The sequence below is a fragment of the Bactrocera neohumeralis genome, chromosome 5 (genome assembly GCF_024586455.1).
Source record: "Bactrocera neohumeralis isolate Rockhampton chromosome 5, APGP_CSIRO_Bneo_wtdbg2-racon-allhic-juicebox.fasta_v2, whole genome shotgun sequence".
Classification (NCBI taxonomy): Eukaryota; Metazoa; Arthropoda; class Insecta; order Diptera; family Tephritidae; genus Bactrocera; species Bactrocera neohumeralis.
Window position 1 is genome coordinate 66,002,830 of NC_065922.1, and position 26,880 is coordinate 66,029,709.

Sequence of the window (26,880 nt, forward strand, 5' to 3'; positions counted from 1 at the left end):
TAAAGTCCTCTCTCGACGAACAAAAGCTATAACTCTATAAGTCGCTCATAATTCCCGTCCTGCTGTATGGTGCAGAGGCTTGGGCGATGACAACAACCGATGAGTCGACGTTACGAGTTTTCGAGAGAAAAATTCTGCGAAAGATTTATGGTCCTTTGCGCATTGGCCACGGCGAATATCGCATTCGATGGAACGATGAGCTGTACGAGATATACGACGACATTGACATAGTTCAGCGAATTAAAAGACAGCGGCTACGCTGGCTAGGTCATGTTGTCCGGATGGATGAAAACACTCCAGCTCTGAAAGTATTCGACGCAATACCCGCCGGGGTAAGCAGAGGAGGAGAAGAAACGACTGGCGCGCTGTTGTTAACTCGGCTATAATCACGTAAGCGGTGTCTACGCCAATTAAGAAGAAGAAGAAGAAGAAGAAAGTAATCAGTAAGCAAAAGTGAAAGAAATTAGTAGCAGAAGTAACCCTGGGAGTGAGAGAGTGGTTAACAGGTGTGGTTTGTTGCGGCTACAGAACCCACAGAAGGCGCCTTATGGTCCTCTCACGAGGACTGCAGCGGTATGAAAGTGGAGGGGTGGAACTGATGAGGGTAAGTGCCCTGTTTCCTGGTTAAACTCCTTGGGACCTTGGAGGATCGTATTATGTGAATTGAAGTAATGGCTGTCACAGAATGTCTCTTGATGTCCACCATAATGAGGCCGACATGCTTCCGCTTAAGGACAATGGTGGTGCAATCCTCTTCAAGCAGTTTCTCCCGGTTATTTTTCGGACGCGGTCGAGTTCAGACGTGTACTTAACGTCATTTACAGCGGAGCTATTAACTCCTTCATCGACGGACGCCCTCCCAATAAAGGGCGTACTTGGAATCGAAATACCACTCAACGCAGACCGTGACCTTGAATTGGCGCGTGAAACTAGAGTGATCCTTGTGAAACTTCGTTCTGAATACTGCAACAGCTTAAACTCTCAGAAGAGCCGCGTTATAAAAAAATATATGTCCTGCAAGAGGCAAGAGGAATTATTCGAACCTCATCAGTTCTCGTGACAATCGAGTTTACGTGGAAAAGACCGGATTATAACCCGACACTATATACTCGATAACACTACTCAAAAGTTTTTTGCGACATGTGTTCTGCAACGGCAACAACATCCATCTCTCGCAACACAGCAGAAGCTCCTTCTTTTATTTTCATTAAAATATAAGTATAGTTTACACAAAAGAAATTTACCTTAAACTACATAGGGTACTTAATTTTTGAAACGCCGTTGCATACCACGTGCGGCCACTGCTGCTGCAGCGCCGCGCCGAAAACGCGAGTGTGTGCCAACGGACTTGCCTGCGACCAGAGCAACAGCGCCCGACACCTCATCTTTCTCGGGCAAATGAGCCACATGCAATGCGTCCCACAGCATGCGGCCATTCTCCTGCGAGTCGAGCATTTCGCCGATTTCCGCCTAAAATTACAAGTAGATTTACAGTGAACTGCATAAAGAATAACTACTTAGTAGGCGTGTGGGAGTACCTGCGTGCGCTTCAGCAGCGCCTTCAGAGAGCCACCTTGACGCATGAGTTTGTGCACGTTGCGCGTGTTGACGCCTGGCAAACGTAGGAGAAAATCATAGATATTTGGATTGTATTTCAGCTCCTCTCCGCTGGTGCCAGACTCATCGCAGCCCACAGCGGCGGCTTGCTTCGGATCCGGTTGTGGTTTGCCCAGTTTCAGCTCCTCAAAGAGTTGCGCCGTCGCATAAGGACTGGGCGACCAAATCAATCGCAATTTGGGGAAATGTATGGTAAGCAATTGCAGCTTCTGCACAATATCCGAATGTTTGGACGTAGTATTCTGTGAAAGCATATATTTGCCCTGCAGGTGGAAGGGTTTATTCTGATCGAATTCAATAAGCAGTATCGGTTTGGCGTAGTAACGCTGCATTTGTATGCACTGATTGTACAAGCGGCCAGAATTTAACGAGCCTATAAGATCGGAAATCGATTTGCGCTCGACGCAGATATCGGGTGTCAGTATGTAGTCGCCAATCTGAAATGGACCGATGCCATTAACGTCATGCACTCATATTTTGAAGTTAAATTTACCGTTATAGTGACAGGTAACACTTCCATGCCACGCCGGTGTATTAGACATGGCAGATCAGAGCGAAACTCACGCATATCCACAATAATTTGCGCCGCAGTAAACGGTACAAGACCCACTTGACCGCCAGCTTTGCGAGTAACAGCATTTCCCGCCTCACCGCCTTCGTCTTCGGCATATGTTTTATAGAGTATGAAAGCTTCGTCCGTTTTGCCATCCTGATACTCAGGTATGACCATAACCTTAAAGTCAACAAAAAAAATGCAGTTAGTAGTAGCAAGTCATTGCAAGACATATACATATTCGATATATCAGGTTCACTCTAGCTTCTCGAGACAAGTCGGAGTTGTTGTTGTTGTAGCGGCAGAATTCTGCAGAGTTGACAGTCCATGGCCGGATAAAAACAACAGTCGGCCCTACGTAACCAGACCGGACCCGTATTTTTATCCGTCAAGGATTGTCGACTCGGCAAACTGCAAAAACAGTGGATCACCAGATCCTCATAGATCAACAAAACATTTTGAGCTTACCACAAGGTTATTATTATTATTTAACTATTAGGCTTACTCGCTTCGTTTCTATAATCAATTCGAAGGCCTGCTTCTCACGACGCAAGCTCGTCAAATACGATTGCTCTTCCACGGTACGCGCATGTATGAGGAAAAATACGCGCATGCGTTCGTTGATAGCGCGCCGTTGACGCGCCTCATGTATCTCCAATTGTCTTATAGCAGCCACATTGCAGTGGTACATGATCACATACTGTGGCTGTATCTCCTCGAGAATGCGATCAAGCGCCATCGGACCTTCATGCTCCGTTTTAAAAGTCTGTATGCAGATGAAAGGTTGATTACGTGCCGCCACAGCGGCAGTAATGTCCAAATCTGCTAACTGTAAAATAATAGTATTAAATTGCTTGTGATTTGAAACTGAAGGACAAACCTCTGGGAAGGGCTCAAATATGGAAGCATTCATATTAATCGCCGCAGCGCCACTAGCATTTGCGGCATCCTCAAATTCGGCGAATGTCGATGATGTGTCATCGATATCGCTCAATTGTGTCATAGTCAATAGGTAACTCTCCTGAAAGAACGTGGTTGAGAGTGGATCATCCCCATCCGAGCTAGTTAGCAATTGTGTTAGCTCATCCATGGGTGCACTTGTGTCCTCGTCGACAACATCACTTTCATTGGTACCAGCTTGCGATTTCTTCTGCGTGCCACTGAGCTTTTGCGTGACTCGTGCATTCGCTGCAGACTGTTGCAGTTGTGTTAGCGCTCTTTCAATTTCCTTCACATTCTTAACTTTGTCATAACTCTCCGCCAACTTGCCAATTGGTATCTCGTGCTGCATGGCGGCATATAATAAAAAACGCTCACCGCCTTGTGTGAGAAATTGACGCAACTGGAAGCAAGTGCGTGTATCTTGGCAAAGTATTAGCACTTTCGGTGGTTCCAAACAGTCCGGATGCGAGCGTTTCATATCTGCAGGTATTTCTACTTTGAGTATTTCGGCTAAATGTTGCCATTTCGGACAAGGTTCGGGTTCGAATTCTGTAAAGTAAAAGAAATTAAAATGGAACGCAAAGGCTTAAAAATTTAAACTGCCTACCGCCCTGCGCGTTGTAGACACGCTCTTTGGACAAGTTGAATATCTGCTCTGCCGAGTCCAGCAATGTCCAACCGGAGTTGCTGAGCGCGTACTCTGTGGTGCGATAGCGTTTGGTGAGCGCATAAGCCGCAACTGCATCATGGTAGATTGTGGAACTATAAAATCGATATTTGTGTATAAAAATGGTTAATATAAAAATTAAATTAATTTCCATTTTGTCTCACTCACATCATTAGATTACGCAAAATCTTCAAATCTGCCACTATCAGTTTCGTCTGGGAATTCAGTTGATGCCAAATGCAGTCCAGCTGCGCTTGCAATATTTTGTGGAACTTCTTTGTAACGCAATTCTCCACAGTGATTTCCTCTAAATCGACTAGACGATTAATACGCTTTATTTCGCGCACTAAATAATTCATTATATCAAGCAAATGCGTTTGTATCTGTGACATTTTCTGCGTCATTGGCACGTGCAGCTCAATAGTTTGCGCCTCGTATGGTTTCAACGATTGCTGCACGACTGCATGAAAACGTGGCCAAATGTAGAGTTGTTTTACGAAGAGATTGCGCATAGTGCGCTCTATGTGCCCGTAACCGATGGTGAATGCCTCAGCGCTACTAGAAAATGCTTTAATGAATCCAGTTTTGTTACGCATGCGAAAGAGACGCAAGGCAAAGGCTTCCTGACACGATTCGACAATCGTATGTGCGCGCAACACTACTATGCCGGTTATCAATTCGATGGGTATACGATTTTTTAATATATCCACAACTAAAATACGTGTACTTATGAATTGTATTCCACCTTCCAAATAAACACGTTCTCTACGGGTAAATTACAAGCAGGTTAATTAATATGGCAATTTCTGAACTTATATGACATGCTGCTTACCGCTCAGTTGCAGTTGTTGCTACCTCATGTACATATTTGTGCTCCAATTTGGCTTTATAATATTTCTCCTCCCAATCAGAAAAGTTGATTACAATCACAAGATTGCCTGGATCACTGTAAACCTTCAGTATGTTTGTGACAACGCGCGTGTAGTTTAAACCTCTGCGATATTAGTGAAATGTCAATATTAGATATTTATTTATAATTAAATATATGAAATTTATTATCACCCACTTGGCGCATACAGTAAGCCCATCCGAACCAACTATATCAAGAAACATCTGTTTCTCATATTCCAGCATAATGACATCTTTACGCTGTAAATATTCCTCAGCGGTCATAACATTTGCTAAGGTTTCATCGTCGTCTTGAAATCCAGACTCCTCCACATTTGAGGAGGTTTCAGCCTCTGCTGGTAAAGGCTCCTCTGTGGATTCTTCTTCTGAACATTGTTCGGTGTTCGATTGCTCATTTCTTTTCTGTAAGCTTGCTTTCGATGTTGATGGCTGATTATCTTCTTCACTCTCCATTTCGATATCAAAATAAAAAATCTGCTTATAATTTCAGTATTTCACCATTTGGCGGTATATTTTTGCCGGTTTACTCTAAACAAAAAATGTTTATATACAATACCGAGACAGCTGACATATTTTTCGCACATTGCTTTGCAGGGTGATCACAAATTGAAGTAATTTATAATTTAGCTTTGCTACTCTATTTTGTATTTATTATTACAGCTATATTTCTTATTCTAGGAACTCATTAATTATTTTTGTTTTAAAATAAATTCACTTTTACTTTTTAGTGAAAATTTAACACACTAAAACATATTATTAAAACTCTGTAACACCCTTTTTTGTGCAATTAGTCTGCAACTCTTTACAACACTGCAAAATTTATTAGTTTGTTTTAAGAATTTGTGGTTGCATACAGCGTGCATTTTGCAATAATAAATATGGAAAACGATAGGAAAGAAAGCAAAGTGTGCCTTGATCAAATTGAAAAAATAATGCAAGAATTGGATACCACCAATACAGAATCCAATTCATCAACTCCACCCGCCTTGGATGTGCCACACAGACCAATACTTCTGCCACCTGAAATCAAAGAAGAACCCAAAGAAAGGGACACAGAAATAATATCTCAGCAAGAAGATGTTTGTAACAACAATGAATTGGTTGCAGTTCCAACTCACATTTCTGAAAACCCGAAATCTTTATCAAGTACTCAAGGTCAAAACACACAACATACAATGCAAATAAAGAAAGAAAGGGTTGAAGACAGTAATGAAGTGTCAGTTGAACCACCTAAAACAGATAAAGACATAACAAGTAGTGAAAAAATTCAAACACCAGTGGAGGAACGAATAATACGAATCAAACCTGAGCCGGTAGATGCACCTTCACTGGCAACAGAAGAAATTTCACGGCAAAAAAAACAACCAAACCCTGATGCTGCGCCAGAAAATGCAACTTATAACAGCGGAGGAGAAGTACCAACTGAAACAAATATGGATGATTCAACTGCACCCAACAGTCCAAATGGTGTGCCTGAAGCAGATGGAGCATTGCCCGATAATTTCTTTGATGACTTAATCAAAGATGCTGATAATATCACAGCAGCGGCTTTAGAGTGCAGCGAACCAAATACACTTGAAAAAGAATCCACAGAAATGTTAGTTAATGTAAAAAACGAACCTGTTGATACTACAACTATTCCAGAAGCAACAACAACGGAGACTTTAGAGTCCACCAAACATACCGCCGAACAAAATATTGCTCCTCCAGAACTTCTTAATGTAAAAAGTGAACCTGTTGGTACAACAGCTGTTTCAGAAACCACAACATCCGCACCGATACCAGAAAACTTTTTTGACGATTTATTAGTTGACCATGTTGCCGAACGTATAGACGACGTAGTCAATCATGGTCTTGAAATAAAATATTCCGAACGTCTTAAGGAGCTAGAACTATTGGAAGCTAAAGAGCAGAGCTCACATAAGGCCCATAAAAAAAATAAAAAGAAGAAAAAGAAATCACACAAACGTACGCACAGTGAAGCAAATGAAGACGAAAAGACGCTTGATGTCAACGTAAACAAGCGTAGCAAGCACACATCCCATAGCCCTAGTATGCCACAAGCAGCGTGCATACGCGTTAAAAGCGAATTCACTGCTGGTGAAGAGAGTACGCTGCCCGGAGGAACACTTTTCTCTAACCATATGAGACCTGACACATTTAATTTAGATTCGATTGAGCCGGAAACTAGCGCTGCAGCCGCTAGACGTATGATACGTGTTAAATCCGAGTTTGTAACAAACCTACCTGCTGCGGAAGAATCAGATGACTGCTTACCAGTACGAGAGACTGAGCATTTTCAACGACGTAGCAACGTCAATAGAAATGGTCTAATTATGGACAGTACGGCACCGTTAGGTTTCAAGCGCATTAAAAGTAAACAGAAATTCTCATCCAATATTTTTCTAAATTTATATAATAATCCCACTTTTAATTTCTTGCTTTTTCTTTTTTTTCCAGTGGAAAGTGATTCGGAAGAATCAGAAGCAGAAGAGTCTATTTTACCAAAAGATAAAATGGAAAATTGTAAGTGAAAGGCCACAATATGACATAATTTGAATATATCATAATATTCTATTGCAGCAAAACAACGAGCAATATTAGCTATAGAGGAATTTAACAAGGCAAGCAAAAATCGTAAAGACCCGTCTTTTATCTATACGACAACTGTGCGTAAACTACCCAATAGTAGTTCCTATATCAGACAGCAAATATACGATAATCGTTCACCATTGCACAACGTTAACAATGTTCTCTATAAGTTCAACTCCTACGCTAATCACTTTAATCTACAGGAGTGGGGCATAGAAGCACTGCCACCAAAAGCAAGTGAAGTAGCAAAAATATTAGGTTTTGATATACATGCTTTGGACAAGAAAAAGAAAATATTTACATTTCCACCAGAAATTAAAAGAGAAGCAATACAACAGACTGAAAAGCAATTGATTGACCCCCACGCGTCATTTCTCAGATCTGAGTCCACGCAAACCGACGACGTCAGCGGACATGATAAAGCCGTACAAACTATACCGCAAGGCAATAATATCGGTACACAAACAACAGCTATGTCTGCCGCGGGTAGCAGTAAATACGGTGATCTGCCACTAATGCGGCAAATAAGCACGTTCAATGAAAATCAACTAATGGCTTTAAGTGATTTTGCCGATTTGATACGTGAACCGGCGCTAGCGGCCGACTCAACAGAATTGTATCGTCTGCATCATCGTTTGATAGATATCTATAAATATTCACAATTACCATCAGAATTCGGACAAAGTACTCAGCATTCAAACAAATATAATATGCATGATCCACGTCAAAAAAGAATGAACTCGTTAGCGGAGTCGCTACCACCGCCAGCACCAAGGATGTTGGCGAGGCATGAAACTCAACCGCAATCATGGCCACACACAGTTGTACGACCACATGCAGTTGTTCAGCCACCTTATCATCGTCCACTAGCACCGTTGCCACCGCAGACGACGGTGCCGATACGTCAACGACTAGAACGTACAGCAGATATGGCATATACTATTCCCGTTATCGCAAATGTGATGTCGATTCATCATAATGGCTCACCTCCGAGGGATCCACGACAGAACACTTTCGGCGGTGGTGCCATGCGACGGTAATGCTAAGTTGCGTTACAAATCGTACAATTCATAGCTTAACAAGCCTCTACTTATAAGATAAATAGTTTTTACGCTGACAATATCGCAACGTTAAAAATTTGATTATTTACTTTTAAGTTTAGCCTAGTCATTAGTGGCCATCCACATACCACTTTCCTCGGTTTACTTGACAATTGGGTCTTAAGATACACTTTGAAACACTAAAAGAAATATCTGGTGGTGCTGTTGAAAAATTAACCGGTGATTTAACCAATAGGTGACTTGCAAATATAAGAATTGTCGCACATGTTAATTAGTGTTCGTGTTGTGAACGAATTCGTACAAAAGCACTAATCGCACTCCTCAGTCAAATCAAAGTAAAATTTGTATGAGAATCGGCCATAAAGCGTATATGTAAACAAACAGTTGTTGGTACATGAAGTTGCACGCTTAGCAAAATGTTTTAGTTGTTTTAGTGGCAGAAAAAACTCCCTAGGCAATTTGGAAGAATACAGCAGAATTGTTTGGCTTGGATGATTTAAAATTCTGGTTCATATCGGCTTGACAAAATCGTATTATCAATCGGTTAGTGAGTATCGTATGTTTTATTTAGATATGTTTATAAAAAAAAAACTAAAAATAAATCCAATAAAACAATGTTCTTGAAGTAAATACAAATATTTTGTTTTGTTTTTGTACGATTATCAATTACATGTATTTAAATTATAAATCGTTATTTCACTTTGTTTTAGGTTTGAAATCGCTTTCATTTTGCAGTAGCGGATTTTGATTACATATATACTTTTTGTTTTCCACATATGTATATATATATATATATATATGTATATGTCTCTATGTAAATACTATCACTAAAATAATCGGATTATGCATGTTTGTTTGCAAGTTATGCGGTGCAAACTTACCCTAATGTTGGAAAGAAAATTATATTGCGCTGAACTATTAAACAAAGAAATCTCATAAAATGTATTTATTACAATATTATTTTTTAATTTTCGTTTAGTTTACATATTTCATTATTTTATTTTATCTTATTTATTTTTTACTTTATTTTGTTTTTTATTTTATTGTATTTATTTACTTTATTTTTATTTTTTATAAACAATAATAAATGATACTGCAGAATTGTCAAAAATCTCTATTATTTTCTTTTGAAGTACCAAACATAACAGAGCTGTTAAATATTAGTGGATGCTCATATGATTGAATGATTAATGTGAATAATGGAAAAAATTTAGCTAAATGTCATATGAAATTAGATTTTCTTTTGCAATTGGTGTATAAAAATTTCATAAAAATAAGTCATATCAAATATTTTTTTTTATGAATTTTAATAAAATATATTTTTTGTATATATAAGTTAGTTATTAACAAATGCATTGAAAAGTAAATGTATTATGTAAAAATAATAAACCAAAGCAAAATTGAATATTTGTCATTATTTACGTAGTATGCATGTAATAAAATATTTATATTTAGTATTTATTTAATTTCTTTTTTATATTTTCACGTTCACGTGATTCTGCGGCACATGTTTTTAAGCATATTTATTCATATATGTATGGAACTTTCATCATTTGGAAGTCAATGGAATAATGAAATACGACAAACAAAGGGTTGAGAATTAGGCTAGAAAGTGCTAAGGTGTGTAGAGTTACTGCAAAAAAATTTAATTTAGCTGTCAGCGGATTTTCAGTTGTTTGTAATTTATATCTTTTTTTATAAATAATAAAACGTACTCAACACTAATCTGTGTTGCCAAATTATGCCTCTTCAGATGACAGGTGCGGCTAAGAACTGGCTATGAAACCACAAACATATCCCACTAATGACAGGCACATCGCTTCTCCGCAACTATTTTGTATGTTGCTGTATTAAGATTAGTTGCCTAACAATCGACTTATCAATACCCTCTATTTATAAGATCGCTTTTTGCTCAAGCAATAATAATCATAACATTTTTGCATAAATTTACTTGAAAATGAGAAACGGTGCATAACCTCAAAATTTTTTTGATGTTATTTCAGTTTTTTTATTTTTTAATCAGGTAACAAAACAGCAATGATTCCAAATTTTCCGAAATTAAGTTTTAAAGAATTGCAGAGAAAGAAATTCTCAATTCATTGCTTATTGTACGGCATTGGAAACAATGGCGTCAATGGTGTCAATTAAACCTTTGTCCAATTAAAATATTTTGGTTTATTATAAAAAAAAAAAAACTTTGTTCTTCGTTTTCATATGTCGACGATCGATCGTCACAAATTGTTGTAAAACAGTTGAGCCAAGTAGAAATATGTCTTCTCCAGCCTTAGAAAATAATTACAAATATACAAGTATAATGATACAGATGTGGCAACTGGGGATTAAATTAAAAGCTAACGGACAAAAGATGTATGCTAATATATTCGGCGCGTAGAACATTTCTCCAAATATGTAACTGCCTCACTGACGACAGACGTTGAAAAACGAAAATTTTCCGCTCTCTCACACTTTCTCTAGCGAATTTCTCAACCAAAAGAAACACAAAAAGGATAAAAATTCCAAATCGGCCTTCTTTGCGCCACTGTGTGATAAAAGAAGCATTTGTTTATAGTTTTGAATTTTAAATTTTTTATTTACTATTGTTGGCTCGCATTGTTTACACAAATAAAAAATGTTAAAATACACGATTTTATTAATACCATTTCAATATCTTTTAAATTAAATCGTAAAAAGGAAATGATGCAAAAGCCAATACGTATTGTTCGTTGTCCATGTGGTGTTACAAATATTCTGACAAATGGAATGGAACAGCACATATCACTGCTTATTGTATAAAGTATATGCATATATATATATGTGTGTGTATGAAGTATTTTGTTTTTATATATTTCTTGCTTGCCAACCACATTATCTTTCTTTTTTGCTTTTGTTTTGTATTTTCTTTTTAAGTTATAATTATTATGTTCTCTTGATAGTTTAAATTAGCTTACAACGAATTTCGTTTACATATTCATGTAAATTTTGCTTATGCGCCTAAAAACACGCTACATATTCAAAAAGTGTTTAAGTATGAAGAAATCGCTTTGCGTCGCGCTGTCGCTGTCGCCGTAGTCGTCGTCGTCGTCGTCATCGACGTCTTTCACAAATAAAATTTTTTCTTTTGTATTGTATGCGTGTGGAAAATATTATTGTGTAGTTTGTTACGTGCTGCCACAAAATTACTGATCCATGGCCTCCTGACTGGTGTCATCCACTTCCATGCCAGCTGGTTCGTCCTTGGATGGTGCTGGTGGTTCGTTTGCGTCAGTGGCCATTTCGGTGGCAGCATTTGTTTCGGCCATAACAACTTCGTTAACAGCGGGTTGGGCCTCTTCAATCGGCACATCGTCCATGGGTTGATCGTTGAGGGCTAATGTCGGTGTAGGTAGTGGGGTGGCTGTTGGTGTGGCAGCAGGAACGGCAGCAATAGCTTCGGCCGAGTCTGGGGCTGGAGTCGTATCTGCAGCTGGGGCGACAACATCGCTTTTTTCGGCAACGTTAACACTGTCAGCAGTTGTGCTTTCTACCGCCTCAGCGGTTGTTGGAACTTCAGCTTCGCTGGCCTTAGCTGCGGTGGCGGTAGCAGCAGCGGCAGCTTCTTTGTTTTCGTCCGACGCAGAAGTTTCGTTTTTAGCTGGTGCAGCAGCAACTGTTTCGGCTTCATCCACGGCGGTTTTACTAGCGGAATCAGCCGTGGACTTTTCAATCGCAACAGCTTCTGCCTCGTTGGACGTGGTCGTAACAGCTTCAACTACTTTTTCTTCGGCCGGTTTTTCCAATTCGGCAGCGGCTTCTGCATTGCTCTCAGTCTTTTCAGATTCTTTTGTTTGGGTGGCAGTGGAGTCGGTCACTTCAGATGTGGCTTTTGGTTCAACAGCGGGATCTTTCGCTACAGCGGCGACAGCTTCAGCTCCAGCAGCCGTTGTCTGTGGCGCAGCCTCATCTTTTTCCGGTGTGCTAGTCGAAACTTCGGCCTTAGAATCAGCAGCGGCCTCGTTGGCTTTGACAGGCGCCGTTTCCTCTTCAACTTTGTCTACGATTTTAGCGCTATCCTTAGCACCATCACTAGCAACCGCTTCTGTCGCTTCAGCTGCAGGCTCGGCTGATTTCTTGACCTCGGCCTCAGCGGATTCTTCAACCGCCTTGGTAGTGGCTACAGCAGCTGCTACAACAACCTCTTTTTCGCCTTTCTCTATTTCCTGTTTTTCAACGATTTTTTCTTCTTCTTTAGTTGTTTTTGATTCGGTTTCCGACTCAGCAATGCCTTCTACTTTCTTAACAGCGTCAACTTCTTCAGCAGCTACTTTCTCAGTGGAACTGGCAGTTTCCTCCTTAGCAGCTTCTACCTTGTCATTGCTTTCTGCGACCACTTCCTTTTCCTCGTTATTTTCAGACTGTTTCTCATCCGCTTTGTCTAGCACATCCTTTTTCTCTACTTGCTCCTCCTTGTTAGATTCCTCTTTACTTTCCTTCGATTTTGTTTCTTTATTATCAACTTCTATCATTTCTGCATCCTCGGACGGCTTAGCCACCTCTACTGCTGGTTTACTATCACCTTTGTCCGTTTCTTTCGACTTAGCTTCATCAGCTGCAGATTTGCTGTCATCCTTTTCCACCGATACACCACTCTGTTCATCTTCAGTCTTTTCAGCGGTATTTTCATCTTTCTCATCCAAATCCAGCTTTGCCTTTTTCGGATTCGGCAAAATGTCATCATCGGTTGTAGAGTGCTTGGTAGCTGTCTCGCTCACAACGGGCTTTTCTTTCGACTCAGACTCCGGTGATGCACCACCATCGGCTGCCGAAGCTGTACCATTGCCGTTGCCAGTGCCATTGCCGTTTTGTGCCTCCATATTGAACAAAGATTCATTCTCCATATCGATATCGACGTTGACATCCAGCGACAGATCACCGTTGACAACTGAGTCCAGTGAATCGCCGTTCTCGCTCTCAGTGCGTTTACGACCGGGTTCGATGGTGCTCACTACTAGAGTTGAAAAAAGAGAAGAAAGAGAAGGTCTTTGTTGAGAATTTATTGTAAATGCAATATTTTAGGATTAATTTATTACTAAAGTTTACACACTATAAAATAGCGCATAAATAATGGACCTAAGGTTCAAGGAACACACGCTTAAATATTCAGCGCTCAATTTCGTCGATATTTTATGCCTCTAGAGTAGCCTATCATCCAATTAAACGAATAAATATTACAGATACAGGAACCGCTATCAAGCACGCAACTTGGTCTTGTATAAATCTGGGTATTTTCTTAATATGAAACGCTACACTGAAGACTGACCGCCAGGAACGAACTCTGACGACTGTTCCGTCGGTTTCAGAGAGTATCTATGAAAACTTCCAAGCAGAAACTGCCTTGAAAAAATTCCCTATCCTCTTTAACTGGGATCATGCAGGGCTCAGTATGTAGATGATATTGAGAAGATATTAGAAGGTACGGAACGCTTTATTTTGAAAGTGTTGGAGCTTCTTCATGTGCATCCTAGATAGATCTACGCGATCACATTGAGACGGCCTAGGCTAGGACCGGACGACAAATTGCTACCAGCTAGCGGTTTCAGAGTTTTGTTCCAGCTCTGTACTTGGGTTATTGTTGTCGTCGTAACGGGTACCTAATGCCGGGGACTCATTGCACACTGGACGTCTGCAATGGGTGGTAGTTTGACTCCAAGTACGCCATTCACTGAGAGCAGCTGCTCATTTGTCGGAACCGCCGAAATTCAACCACTATAGCATATAGTTGTCACACAAACTGACCGATAAAAATCAAGTCCTTGTATGAATTACAGGACAACACTAAACTCTTCGAAGAAATTACAAGCCGATCGATAAAAATCAAGTCCTTGTAAGAAAAACTATTTTATTTTACAAGATATCTCATAAAATTTGGTATGGAGATATTTCCAGGACAACACTACACTCTCCGAATAAATTGTTTGAATCGGCCCAAGATAGCATATAGCTGCCATACAAACTGACCGATAAAAATCAAGTTTTTGAAATTTTGCAGAAAACATGCCTTAAGTAATTTGGAGAAATGCTTGATTATTATCCAAGACAATGCTACAATCCCCGAAAGAATTGTCACACTAACAGACGGATCAAAATAAAGCTCTTGTATGGAAGACTTTGTACTTGTAAAGGGTATTGCAGCTCCAGTATAACCACAGACAACGTTTTTTCTTGTTTTAGACTCATTATGTACCAAGTACCAAATATCAGTTTGCGTCTGGCTGATTTGATTCCATACATTCATAAATATAACTTGATCTAGACATACCATTCGCTGTCGCGTTGTAACATAAAATTTTCACGATTCTCTTCAAAAAACTTATACTAAGTATTACTTAAAGCACGAGCTAAAGTTTAAATTAGCTTAAAAACGAGCGCTAAATCTACAAAAACTTTTTACTTCTGAATTTATCAGATTCAATTAATTTTTTCCGTTGACGACGAAGGTGCACTCACCTAAAATGTTCTTTTCAAGAGCACGCATAAATTTATCAATGCGACTGTATTGTTTACGCGGATCAATCAAAAGCTCACACAAGCGCTGAATGGTAAATGGTGCGGCATTGAATAATTCCAGACGCTCCAACAGCGATGATTTCATGCTCTCATAATTAAAAGGATCAACGTTCGGATATTGAGGAATCTCTGCAATGGAAGAATGAGAAGAATAATTATTAAATTTGTACATATGTATGTATAGTTGTGTATATAGCCTTTTCAAATGATGAGAATCAACTTGGTAAATGCGAATATAAAGCATACAAGGAACTGGCAGTAAATAATAAGCGCTGAGTGTGTTGGTATGGCTTTGTAGTAGAAAGTGCGCTTTTTAAATCTGATTAAGAATACACACATACACACAACTATATAGAATGTGAAGGCTGCTTGAGCCGGAGTGAATGCCATTAAAAACAGCTGAAAGAAAAATGCACAAAACCAAAAAAAAAAAAAAAATACAAAAAATAACAAAAACAACAAAGCCGTCAAACAGCACTATTAAAATCATACATTGTTGGTTCACGTACATACGTATACAGCGACATACATATATGCATACATATGTATATGAAAAGAAAACAACAAAAGCGCCTCAGGGGGGTTATTGTACTCCAAGTGAACGATTTGAGGCAAGTTTGCGCGTGTGCACGAGGCATTTAAGACACCGAAACGAACACCAAAAAACCGGCAATTGCGCGAAATTATAACGAAGGCATGCAAAAAACGATTAGCGCGACGCACACAGCGACAAACGGACAGACAGACAACCAGCCGGTCAGATTGTGAGCAACAACTCTCGCGAAAAGCAAAAAACACATAAAGAGAGTCATACATACATACATATAAAAAGAAAGCTTAAATGGAGACAGCAGGTCGGATGATTGGACGCATGAAGGAACGGCGCTGGAGCGCCTGCTGACTGGCTGTAAGGCTGGTTGTTGGGCTTTTTTCCTTTTGTCTTGTATATAGGCTGAGAGCATGCGGCGCGCTCTGAAAAGCTGTGTGTGGACAACAAATGAGCGCAGAATGCCGGCTAGTGACAGTGACTACCACAGAAACGAGTAGCGTCAATTGGGAGTAGCCGGTAAATGTGCAACAACAATTATAACAACACTTTTAGCGATGTGTGAATTCGGAAGCGCAGAGCGCCAATGTGACGTTTGTGTTACACATTCGCATTTGTATACATATGTATATGTATGTAGTTATGTCCGTATGTATAATATGAGCATGCGGAATGAATTATTCGCCTTGGTGCTATCATTTGTTTAACGATGCTATAGCGCCGCCATAGCAATGTCATGCAAATTTTATCGCAATGTTGTAGCAATGATTTTTTTGTTTTTAATTTTTAAGTGATTTTTTTTCAGCGCGCACACACATTTATATCTTACATACATATATAAGTATGTAAATAAGTAATTGACTGAAGGCGTAAGTGTGTTGATTTCAAGTGGTTTTGTTATTTATTATTTGCTTTTAAGTTTTTGTTTGTTTACTTTTTTGGTCTTACACACACACACACACGCACAAATGTCACAAATGTTGCAAATCGCTTAACTTTGTTTTCTTACTTTAATGCACGCACTTATAAAGTTGAACTCGTTGATCTAAAGAAAGCAAAATGGTAAACATATTTTTTTTGTTCAGAAATAGTGTAAAAAAAGAGCAATTACGTATGTACATAGTTATAATGAAAACTTTAATAAAACCAATTTAAATGATTACTATTATTGGAAATGTAAAAGTAAGCTATTATTATTATGTACTAAAACTAAAATAAACCGTTTTTCAGTTTATTTCTTACAAAAAAGTTTATTAAATAAATATATTTTATATACAAAATCATCAGGATTGCAAATGCATTAAAAAATAATTTGATTAACATTCGTAATCTCGAAAATATTAATCAAAATATTTTTTAAATTTTTATCTCAAACATCGGATAAAAAAAATTCCAAATACCAGAGGAAACATAAAAAAATTTAATCTCTCGATTTTTGTTTTGGAATTAAAATTTTTTCGCGTTTTTGTACTCAGTTGTTGCTGTAGAATTCTGCCGAGTTGACAGTGCTTGGCCGGATAAAAATCCGGGTCCGTTCCGGTTACGTAGACGCGACTGTCGTGGAAACGGTTTACGTATTTCGTGTCGTGTATCATTTCGGCTATCTTTTGAAAAGGAAAGCTTATTTTCAATAAAATATCGATTTTCAATCAAAGACGTTTGCCAAGAGAAACAAAATTTGCAATTTGTAAAAAATTGTTTTTAATCCAGCGCTTTAGTTGTTGGCAAAAAATTATTATTTATTATGTACGAACAAAACAAAATAGATTTTTAATTAATATTTATTATATTTAAAATCACTATTATTATTATTTATCAGTAAAGATACTATTATTATTATTTATCAGTAAAAATACTATTGTTTTTACTATTTTTCTTCTTTTTAAGGCAACTCTTTTTTTATTATGACATTAAATTTAAAAATTTATTTTATATTAAAATTAAATCTAAAATTAATTTTAATTTCTCTCTCGACTTTTTGAGAACAAAAATTTAAATAATTATAGTACATAAAGAAATTTTAATTATATCATAAAAAGCAGTTCTGTGAAATTATTAAAAAAATAATAATTGATTATATCTTTAATTTTTTACATTATAAGTAATTTACTTTTCAAAATAATTACAATAAAAAACACAAAACGGAAAAAATAATTAATTTTAAATTACTATTTATAAAAATGTTTTAGGAAGGAATTCATTTTTTAACAGATAAATACGGTTTTTAAACAAAAAAATTTTTAATAACATATTTTTTTATAAAAATTTATATATTTTTTTTTATTTTTCTTACTTTGCTTTTGATTTACTATTTTTAATTAATTTAACGAAATTAATTAAATACCAAAATAGTTACGTGTATAATTTATTTTTATGTGAAAAATTTATTTTTATTTTATTTATTAAAAAAGGAAATATGATATATTCCAAAGAATTAAAACATTAATTTCAAAATGTACATACATATATATAATAATTATATTATAACCAAAACTGTAATAATTATACTTTTTTTTTCAAGTAAATATTTGTCACCATATTTTGAATGAATACAATTTCATTGCCTACATTACGGCGCACTCATCGTTATTTTTAAAGGTAATGTGAAGATAGTGCTCAATTACGCAGAACAGTTTAGTAGAAACAATGATTATGCAGATAAAAGTTGCAGAGTTAATTGTAAAGTGATGATTTCTTTTATTTAAAAGTAAACGATAATCAGAGAAAAATTAATAAAGTATCTTTCTGAAAATAAGTTCCAACTGGCTTAAACAGATTTGTTCGGGCCAAGTGTTTACATAAAAAAATAATGAAAAGTAATTTTATTTTATTTAAAAGAAGCTATCAAAGAGTTATATTTTGCAAAGACATGCTAAAGTGGCATCAGCAAAATAGCTGATACTAACAAATTCACTGAGAATCGATTGGTAATGCCATAAACGCTACTAAATTTGTTTTTAATACTAAAGAACCGGTCAGGAATCAGATTTCATATTCGAAAAATGTGTAAAGAACTCAAAACATTATATATCTTTAAATCTAACCTCAAATTTGAGCGAACTGTATGTCGGCAAATAGCAATTTCTCCAAATATGAGAGCAAAAATAAAATTAAAAGCACGCAAAATCTCCAGTCTGTGACTCTCAATTCCCGCATTTCGTCGCTTTCTTAAATTGTTTCCAGAAAACCTTTTCTTTAATGGAATTCGCACAAGGTGAGCTCCAACTACGTTGTAATTAAGCAAGCAAATACATGAAATTGCAGCAAATAGCTCTAAAAAGCACAACAAACATCAAGTTTCAGGCGTTTTAGCCAGCTGCAAAAGCAAACACAATCGCACGCTGTTATTATATAACTTATACATACATTGAAAGCATATTTATCAACATCTTGGTTACATACATATGTAAATAGCATTACATTGTTGTTGCTATGTACCAGAGTGTGAGAAAATACATGTATGAGCTTAAATGCAACAACAATAAGCGTTATTGCAAGCAAATTGTTATTATATTAACAACAACAAAGCGCCGTCAAAGCAGTATAGTGTTAGTAAATAAATCGGAGTGTGCGTTTATATGTATGTACATATGTACATACATACATATGTGGTTGAACAAATTGGCTGGCAGAGAAGGCGGCGGCAATTACCAGCCATATATTCCTGTGCTGCTGTTAAATTGGAGTATTCATACATGCGCACACATAGATACACACATGTGTATATACAAAGATCTGGTTTTAGAGTACACAAACAAAACCCATTAAAAGGCCGGTAACCGAAAATTCCCCAAAAAATAAAAGTAAAACATGAAAACGCCACAGTAATGGTTGTCAGAGCAGCCGCAAGCAATTATAACAACAGTTGCAGTGACAACAACAACAGCATTGCAAGGAGGAGGTGCTCGTAAATATGCAAAACGAACGAGTTCATAAACAGTGAGCTACAAAAGTGCGCAGCGAACAGGCTTGCGAATTTTTTAGTTCAAAAATTTTGATTTAAAAATTAAATTTTCAATTTTTAATACCAAACTTGGGATTAAAATTATTATTTTTTCTAAATTTTAAATTAAAAATAAATTTTTAATCCGATTGTTGGGATTAAAATTTTTCTTTTAATTTTTTAATTCGGTATTTGTTAATATTTTTCATATTAATTAAGATTTCGGGTTTCAAAAAAAGTAATTCAATTGTTTGTAAATTGTTTTTTGATTGTTTTTCAATTGTTAAATGATTTAGAAGTTTAATTTCTTAATTTTCATAGCAATCAATATTTCAAGCGCTAGCAACTTTATTTATATTTTATGAAAGTATATGTATACACACATATAATATGCTTTTAAAGTACATAAAGTACCAGAAAAAATGATTTTTCTCTCGGAGAGCTTTGGGAGACTCCAAATACATGCTATAAAATATTCTCCAATATAAAATTTAATCATATTGGTTAAAAAATTTTAAAGCTAACTGTAGTTCATATACTTTATGTACATATGTATTTATCTTGTGCCTTCAATTGAAGTTGAAAATGAAAACCGGCAAAATCTAAACTAAGAGCAACAACAACAAAGAAATCACTGGTAACACAGCAGAAGTCGCGACGAAGGAAAGAAATGCAAAACCAGCACGTCACATTAGAGGTGGTGGAGGAGACAACAAGCAGCAGCAAAGGAAAGGCTACAGCGACAACAATGCGCAAGCTATGTATATTTTATTGAAAGAACAACAAATAATTGACCAAAAGCAGCTCCAGCGGCTGAGAGCCAACTAAACAATGAAACTGCTGAGCGTGAATCCGTCGTATTACCACCCCGCCGTTTGTATTTGTTTTTGTTGGAACTGCTTGCTGCATTTGTGAAAAATATTTGTTGTTGTTGCATTAAGAGTCTATAAGAAGAGTATGTAGAACATGTGCGTAGTTGTTGTTATTGCTTTTGTTGACTTTTAATACCCATGGTGGTTATTGTTTTTGCCAAATACATACATGCAAACATATGTGGTAGTTAAGTGTATAAGTACGTGTATCCGTCTTTACCGCTGATATGAGAAAGCGACTAACCACAACGTTATATACATGTACATACATACATATGTATGTATATTCCAAGCTGCTGCTGGGAGCTGTTGCTGCCCATTGTTAGCGGAGTCGTATTTTTTTTCAATATTATTATTATTATTTTTCAAATGTCTGGCTCTTTCAGTTGTTGTCATTATAGCCTAAAAATAGTTTGAAGCCTTTTTTCGTACATTGTATTAATTATTTCATACTATACATGTACATATGTATATATATACAAACTGATTTTTGTTGCTTTTCGAAAAAAGTTCTGTTTCTTTATAATTTCTGCTGCTGGCATTTTTTAAGCCGTCGCGCATTCGGAAGCACCAAAAGCAGGAGCCAGAGCAAAAGCAAAGTGTACATATGTAATAAAATAACAAAAAAGTAAGTTCCTCGAAAGATGCGAATGAACGCATTTGAACGAGCCGACTATGAGCGCCGCTCACTTGAAATCAGACTTTGAAAAACATGGAATTCACAAACCAAAAAGCCTTTGTTGCCGTCTTTTATGAGTTTCTTTCATTGCGCTCACTTAGCTGCGTGTTTTATGGCTCATACATATGTATATTTTTATGTTTTTCTTTTTTAATTCAGTTTTTTCACAGTAAGTAGATAGGTTTGTATTTTCTTTACTTTTGCGTTTAAAAAGTTTTTAGAGACAGTAATAGTCAGGACTTGACATTGTGATTTATGGTTTATGAAACCAGTGGAAATGCACAAAATGCCCGTAAAGTAATAAGTCCGTCGCAAGGTAAGTTGTAAATTACACGGTGGGGTAAAATTGTTTCGCTTAGTAACTTTTATGAGTGATGCATAATATAGGTTAGGTTAGTTAATGTGCTCGTCAGCGAGGTTAGCGGGAAAAAATTACATCTTAATGATTGAAATTTGATATGAACTTAAAATTTGATTTAAGATTCTTCTATAAATCTAAAATTTCAACTTTTGTACGTTTGACAATGCAAATTGAAACGTTAGCCGCAAGATAACAAAAATCAATTGATCATATTTTTGTTTTGATCTGCGGGTTGTCAAAATTTTATGACAATCGTACTGTACTAATATGATAAAAAACGAATTTAAAACAAAATTTAAAAAAATATACATATATGCATAAAGAAAAAAAATAGACAAAAACAAAAAAAAAATTCTAAAAATATAACAAAAAAAAATTAATTAATTAAACCTCCTTTCTAAATAAAGATAAAATAAGTTTGATTAAAAAACATATTTCATCTTTTTTAAGAAAATATTAAATATTGTAAAGTACAATAAAGACAATCAGTGCTTTATATTATAGTTTCAGTGTTTAGAGAGAAAGTGAACGCATTCCACATTTTGTCCTACTTCCAAATCAGTTGGGAATTTTTAGCAAAGAAGCATTCATGGAATATTCATGATTCACAATATTCTGCAAACTTCTATGTTTATACATACATATGTATCTATGTACAGTATGTACAAATGCATATAAGTAAGTTGTGTTCGTTTACTTTAAATTATGATTTTGTCAATATTTTAACTAACTTAGGTTCAGTTGAGCTGAGTCAACAATTGTTAATATTTTTGTTGTTTTGGTATGTACATATGTATGTATGTATGTTTATGTTAAAACGTACAATTAAAAGAGCACCTCTTATCTAATTAAAAAAAAACAAACTGTAGTGCAAATTTTTGGGTTTTAATTTGACAACATAACTATTAGCACAACATTTGACATCATTAATCAATTATAGTAAATTATAATACAGTTCTAATGACTTAATAGGTGCGAAAATTTCAATAATTGAAATGCGGAGAGAAATGTTTAGTGAGTGTGAACAAAAACTACACAAAGAGGTTAAGCAACTTAAAATTGTTTTGAATAAATATGTATTAGTTAAAAGTAATACAGTTCTTCAAAGTGTGTAGCGTCCAATTTAGTTGTAGTACCAAACACAATATAGCTTTAATTAGTTTAACTGAATTAAAACTGTTATCTTCAAAATTTTAATTCACATCATTTTTGTATTAAAGAAACAACAAAGCTTGCGTATAAAAAAATTATCACGATTATTTCAACTGAAAAGACAAATACCAGCACACAGCACTTAATATTTTGTACAAATACACACAAATATTTAAATTAATAATTTCTTTATCATATCAAAGAATATCATTTGTTTTACCGCAAGCATTTGTGACGCACAGAAAAGCCTTTTTCGGCGATTAGTCAGCGTTAGTGTTATAAATAATAACCAAAAAGAAAGCACAGCGAAAATATGAAGGGATTTCAAGTGCGCTTAGCTACAAAATTCTATTTGATGAGCTAAAATGGAATTACAAAGCAGTTTAAACTTTTTGCTATCTTTTCCTTACACTATAAAATAAAAGAAATTGCAAAAAAAGGCAAGCAAGAATTTGTGTAATGGGAGTAAGGTTTTCGCACGCTGAATAACAATTAAAACATTTTTTTATTTTTTCTGCACATTTAGGTGTTTTTGCAAAAAATTCGCACAAGCGATTGTGTGCTGGTGTTAACTTAGCAAAGAAAAAATAACAATAATAATGAAGTGATATATATGTATGTATGTGTGAAAGCTGGTAAATATGTACATACAAGTATGTATGTCACATCTGTTTGTACTCACAAATACACATGGTTAAGTTATAGTGTTGATGGAGCGCTACGCATTTAGCTTTCTGCGTGCCAATCCATACTCCCACTTTAGCAAAAAAAAGTTGAAAAATATAAAAAAAAAATTACATACTTGCAATCTACTTTGCTTTCATTAAGTACATAGTATGTATGTATATATGTATATGTGGAGTACATAGCCACTTGTACACATATATAAAGTTATTTATGTCTGCATTTATTTTTATTTTTTCTTCTCTTTCCTTTTCTGCTTCATAATATTTTGTTATGCAGGTGTGATAGGTATTTAAGCACACTCTAGTTAGAATTCACGCTGCAAAGGAGTCATTAAATCTAAATCAATTAAAAATTTCGGGGCCAGGTAGCAATCGAGATACTCAACAAGTGCCATGAAGAGTTAGAAAAAGAAGAAGATAAGAATTTTTTGTGACCACATCATTTGGCGAATTATTGAAGAATTTAGCTAGCTCTTAAATTTATATTAATCCTTCTATACTGTTTTTCTTTGATTATCAAATTCCAAATACAACGATCCTTCATTGAGTAATTTGATTATGCTATCTATTTTAATTTAATTTGCAAACTGAAGTTAGAAAAAAAAATTGTACATTCGTCATTTAAAACCATTTAATCTAGTATTAACCACTACAAACGCGTGACCTTGTGTTTTTCTAATTGTTTGTAATTAAAGCAGCTATTTCGTAGGAAACAACGACAAAACTTCAGAGCTTGCTGAATCAAAAAAAAAAAAATGTGCAAAAATTCCAGACGCTGCCTGCGTTGTCAATGAGTGCAAAGTTAAAAATATTTTTTTTTATGTTTAAGTTTATTTGATGGAAGATATTTAAAACAGCATGCATTTTCAAAAGCAAAAATTTCAGCATTGGTTTGCTTCATTACTAAAATAGGTATGTTGCTAATATTGTTCTAAAATTATTACACAATGTACAAAAATAATTCTGTATTTTGTATGTAGTTACGAATATCCTACTTTGCACGCTTAGCACGTCTGCATTGCATTTTTTGCAAGTTTTTTGCTGCTGCAAATTTTATTCTTCTTACAACTTTGGTATTTATCAAGGAGAAAGTTGCCCCCATGTACACAGAAACAGCATTTTTATGCAGACAATTTTCGACTGCAACTTTGCGACAAAAGAATAAAAGGAAAAAATGTGACACGAAAACTTCATAGAAACGGTGGTGTGATGCGCAATGGAGGAAAGCGGCATGTATACGTTTAAAAAGCCGGTTAGTAAGTATCCAGAAAAAGAGGATTTACTTGCATGGCAATAAAATTTGTCAGCCACCGCCATACAATTACCACACTTATTCATTCATCATAATATCCTGCATTTTTACGAGTAGCACGATTAGTGCGTTTTAATGAGGTACATATGTATGTATGTATGTATATATTTTTTTATTTCTATACTCACCATCAACACGCGGCGACGTATCATGGAAATGTTTAATCACATTGAGCAATTTCTCCCGGAATAAATATTTCAGGCTCGCCCATTTAAATACCGTATCGCCGGTTTTCGCCACATACTGCAAATAATCGTCCAACTCCTTGGGTATCTCCTTTTGCTTTAGACGCGTAAAGCGCTCCAGAATTTGCATTACTTCTTCGGCGTTTTCCATATTAACCATTTATTTAAATGTAACAATAAAAACGGGAATGTAATGAATTTGTCTGAGATTCACCGTATGAAAATTTTTGCTAGGTAGGCGTCTAGTTAACTCTAGCTTCCTCTTTTTCAATATGATCGAAAATATATATTTAAATTTCGCAATATGTCGTCTTCCTGCTGTCGCTGTAAATGTTAATGTGGCACTGGTTAGCTCGCTCTTGCCACCACAATGAAATTGATGATGATATAGACACACAAGAACGAAGTTCACAACCGGCAATGTACGTTTTAAAATATTCGCAACTCTTCTCGCTGCACAATGACGAAGTTACTCTTGTCGTAGGAGATCGAAGTTGAGTTTCGTATTTTAGGTTGCTTGTTTTTGCAAATGTGTGGCAAAACCAGCAGCAACAAATTTGCAAAACGAAAATACGACACAGAGAATTCCGTAGACCAGAGATACACGACTGCAGTAATGATACCGACACTACCGACTGAATATAGGTACGGGTACGGGAACCGACAATGGACACGACGACACAGATCGCGACGACTACAAAAAGGCACGGCACAACTATTTTATACGGGCGCGTTTAGTCAGACAAACGTGCACACACTCACGCACAGACACCAAACTTAACCAAAAGCGATGTGTGGATGGCAAACGACAGACGTGCAATGCAATAGGAGCTCAGTGGGACGAAAACTCCAGTAATAAGTGGAGACTCGTTCTAAATGATGTTACAAGTTGGAATCTAGACTGGCTAAGACCACAATTATTGGCACGAGTGGTAATACCAACAGACAAGTAATTATTTTACAAATTTTAATGGTTACGTTCCGTGCTGGTGATGCGGTGCGTTGATGACTGCTGGATGTGCGCTCTCAGACTGAACAGAATCGTTGAATTACGAAAACCTTGACGATTATGCACTGCAGACGTTCAGTTTGCAGACAGCAGGCGTCTCAGAGCAAACAACAAGGCCGGTATATAGGTGTTTGTATGTATAATAAATGTGTAACTACCCGGCTTTTACAGCTGCAACTCTTCGCACCGGTATAGTTGTTGCACGAGGTTGAAATTGGAGTTTAAAAATTTATTTTACTGTTGTTGAGTATGTAGAGACCCTTGCTTAGTGAGGAACAGGCGCAAAGAAGACAAGAGATTTTCTCTTGCCGACTTAATATGCAGCTGCTCCGGATACGGCTTACGATCTGAATGAATGGTACGTGCTGTTTAGGTGTGTGTACATGCGTTGCAGGTAAAATTTTGATTTGCAATCTTGCTCCTGCGAAATGTAAATGCAAAGAAAGTACATAGCAGAGTTTAGAATATGCATACAATTTTTGTATATACAACAGAATAATATTGGTTAATAAATTGTTTAAAAAACCATTTTAGTCGCATAATTTTTGTTAGCGAAAAATCTTGCTGTCGGCAGCGACGCTTTTTGGTACGTAGCGGCGGTGTCACAGATGTGGGAAAATAAAATCACTAACCTGTTAGAAAGAAGCACTTATATTAAAATTATTCAATTATTTATTTCACTGCTACAATTCAAAAGTCAACCAGTTAATTCTATATGATGGTTTCGAAATATTCAAAATTACTTTACGGCTTCTGGCTAAAATAATAAATTTGCAAGTTCTCTTCCAGCGCGTTTAACAAATGAAATCTGCGTGATGTTGCCAGCTGTTGTGTTTGTATAGACATACTGGAAAGGTATATAGTGCTAAGTAAATAATTTTATTTATTTTTTTTACATAACTCCGTTGTATATTTACTCATTTATAATATATTTTAAGGTTTATTTATCCATTCCAAAATGTTAACTTCATATGGTTTCGCATTAACGCAATCTATTTGCAAAAATCATGTGGCGCTTATCACAGCTGTTTTGTAATTTTACCAGTGCCACTCAAAATGTTTTATGGAAAGTAAACTTCCATGCTCTGTAGGAATCATGATTAATTATGGTAGGAACTTACATACATAAATAATATTTTTGAATATAAAATATTTTACGTTTATTATATAAAGTTTAAGTATATTTCAGTAGAATTGTTATTATATACGATTACTACAGTTCTTATTTTTTTGTGAAGGGAAATGCAACC

At 36.1% G+C, this 26,880-nt stretch overlaps 3 protein-coding genes across 4 annotated transcripts; 1 reads left to right on the plus strand and 2 right to left on the minus strand.

Moving 5' to 3' along the window:
- Nucleotides 1–1,168: 1,168 nt before the first annotated feature.
- Nucleotides 1,169–5,250, minus strand: LOC126760460 (DNA repair endonuclease XPF). Its single transcript, XM_050476104.1, has 9 exons — nt 4,846–5,250; nt 4,612–4,773; nt 3,948–4,544; nt 3,720–3,874; nt 3,051–3,661; nt 2,676–2,999; nt 2,111–2,350; nt 1,539–2,054; nt 1,169–1,470 (listed from the first exon to the last, which is right to left on the minus strand). Exons 1-9 carry the CDS (start codon nt 5,139–5,141, stop codon nt 1,264–1,266), a joined length of 3,108 nt encoding a protein of 1,035 aa, XP_050332061.1. The 5' UTR covers nt 5,142–5,250; the 3' UTR covers nt 1,169–1,263.
- Nucleotides 5,251–5,490: 240 nt separating this feature from the next.
- Nucleotides 5,491–8,977, plus strand: LOC126760461 (uncharacterized). The gene is made up of 3 exons (XM_050476105.1): nt 5,491–7,064; nt 7,149–7,214; nt 7,272–8,977. The coding sequence occupies exons 1-3, from the start codon at nt 5,567–5,569 to the stop codon at nt 8,318–8,320; spliced, it is 2,613 nt and encodes an 870-aa protein (XP_050332062.1). The 5' UTR covers nt 5,491–5,566; the 3' UTR covers nt 8,321–8,977.
- A 1,542-nt stretch (nt 8,978–10,519) lies between these two features.
- LOC126760465 (serine/threonine-protein phosphatase 4 regulatory subunit 2) lies at nt 10,520–26,451 on the minus strand. Of its 2 annotated transcripts, none has more exons than XM_050476108.1 (4): nt 26,263–26,451; nt 24,565–26,051; nt 14,825–15,013; nt 10,520–13,325 (listed from the first exon to the last, which is right to left on the minus strand). In XM_050476108.1, the coding sequence occupies exons 2-4, from the start codon at nt 24,779–24,781 to the stop codon at nt 11,518–11,520; spliced, it is 2,214 nt and encodes a 737-aa protein (XP_050332065.1). In that variant the 5' UTR covers nt 24,782–26,051; nt 26,263–26,451; the 3' UTR covers nt 10,520–11,517. The 2 variants fall into 2 exon arrangements, with proteins under 2 accessions (XP_050332065.1, XP_050332066.1); XM_050476109.1 differs by having other exon boundaries at nt 10,520–13,322; nt 26,263–26,450.
- Nucleotides 26,452–26,880: the final 429 nt, after the last annotated feature.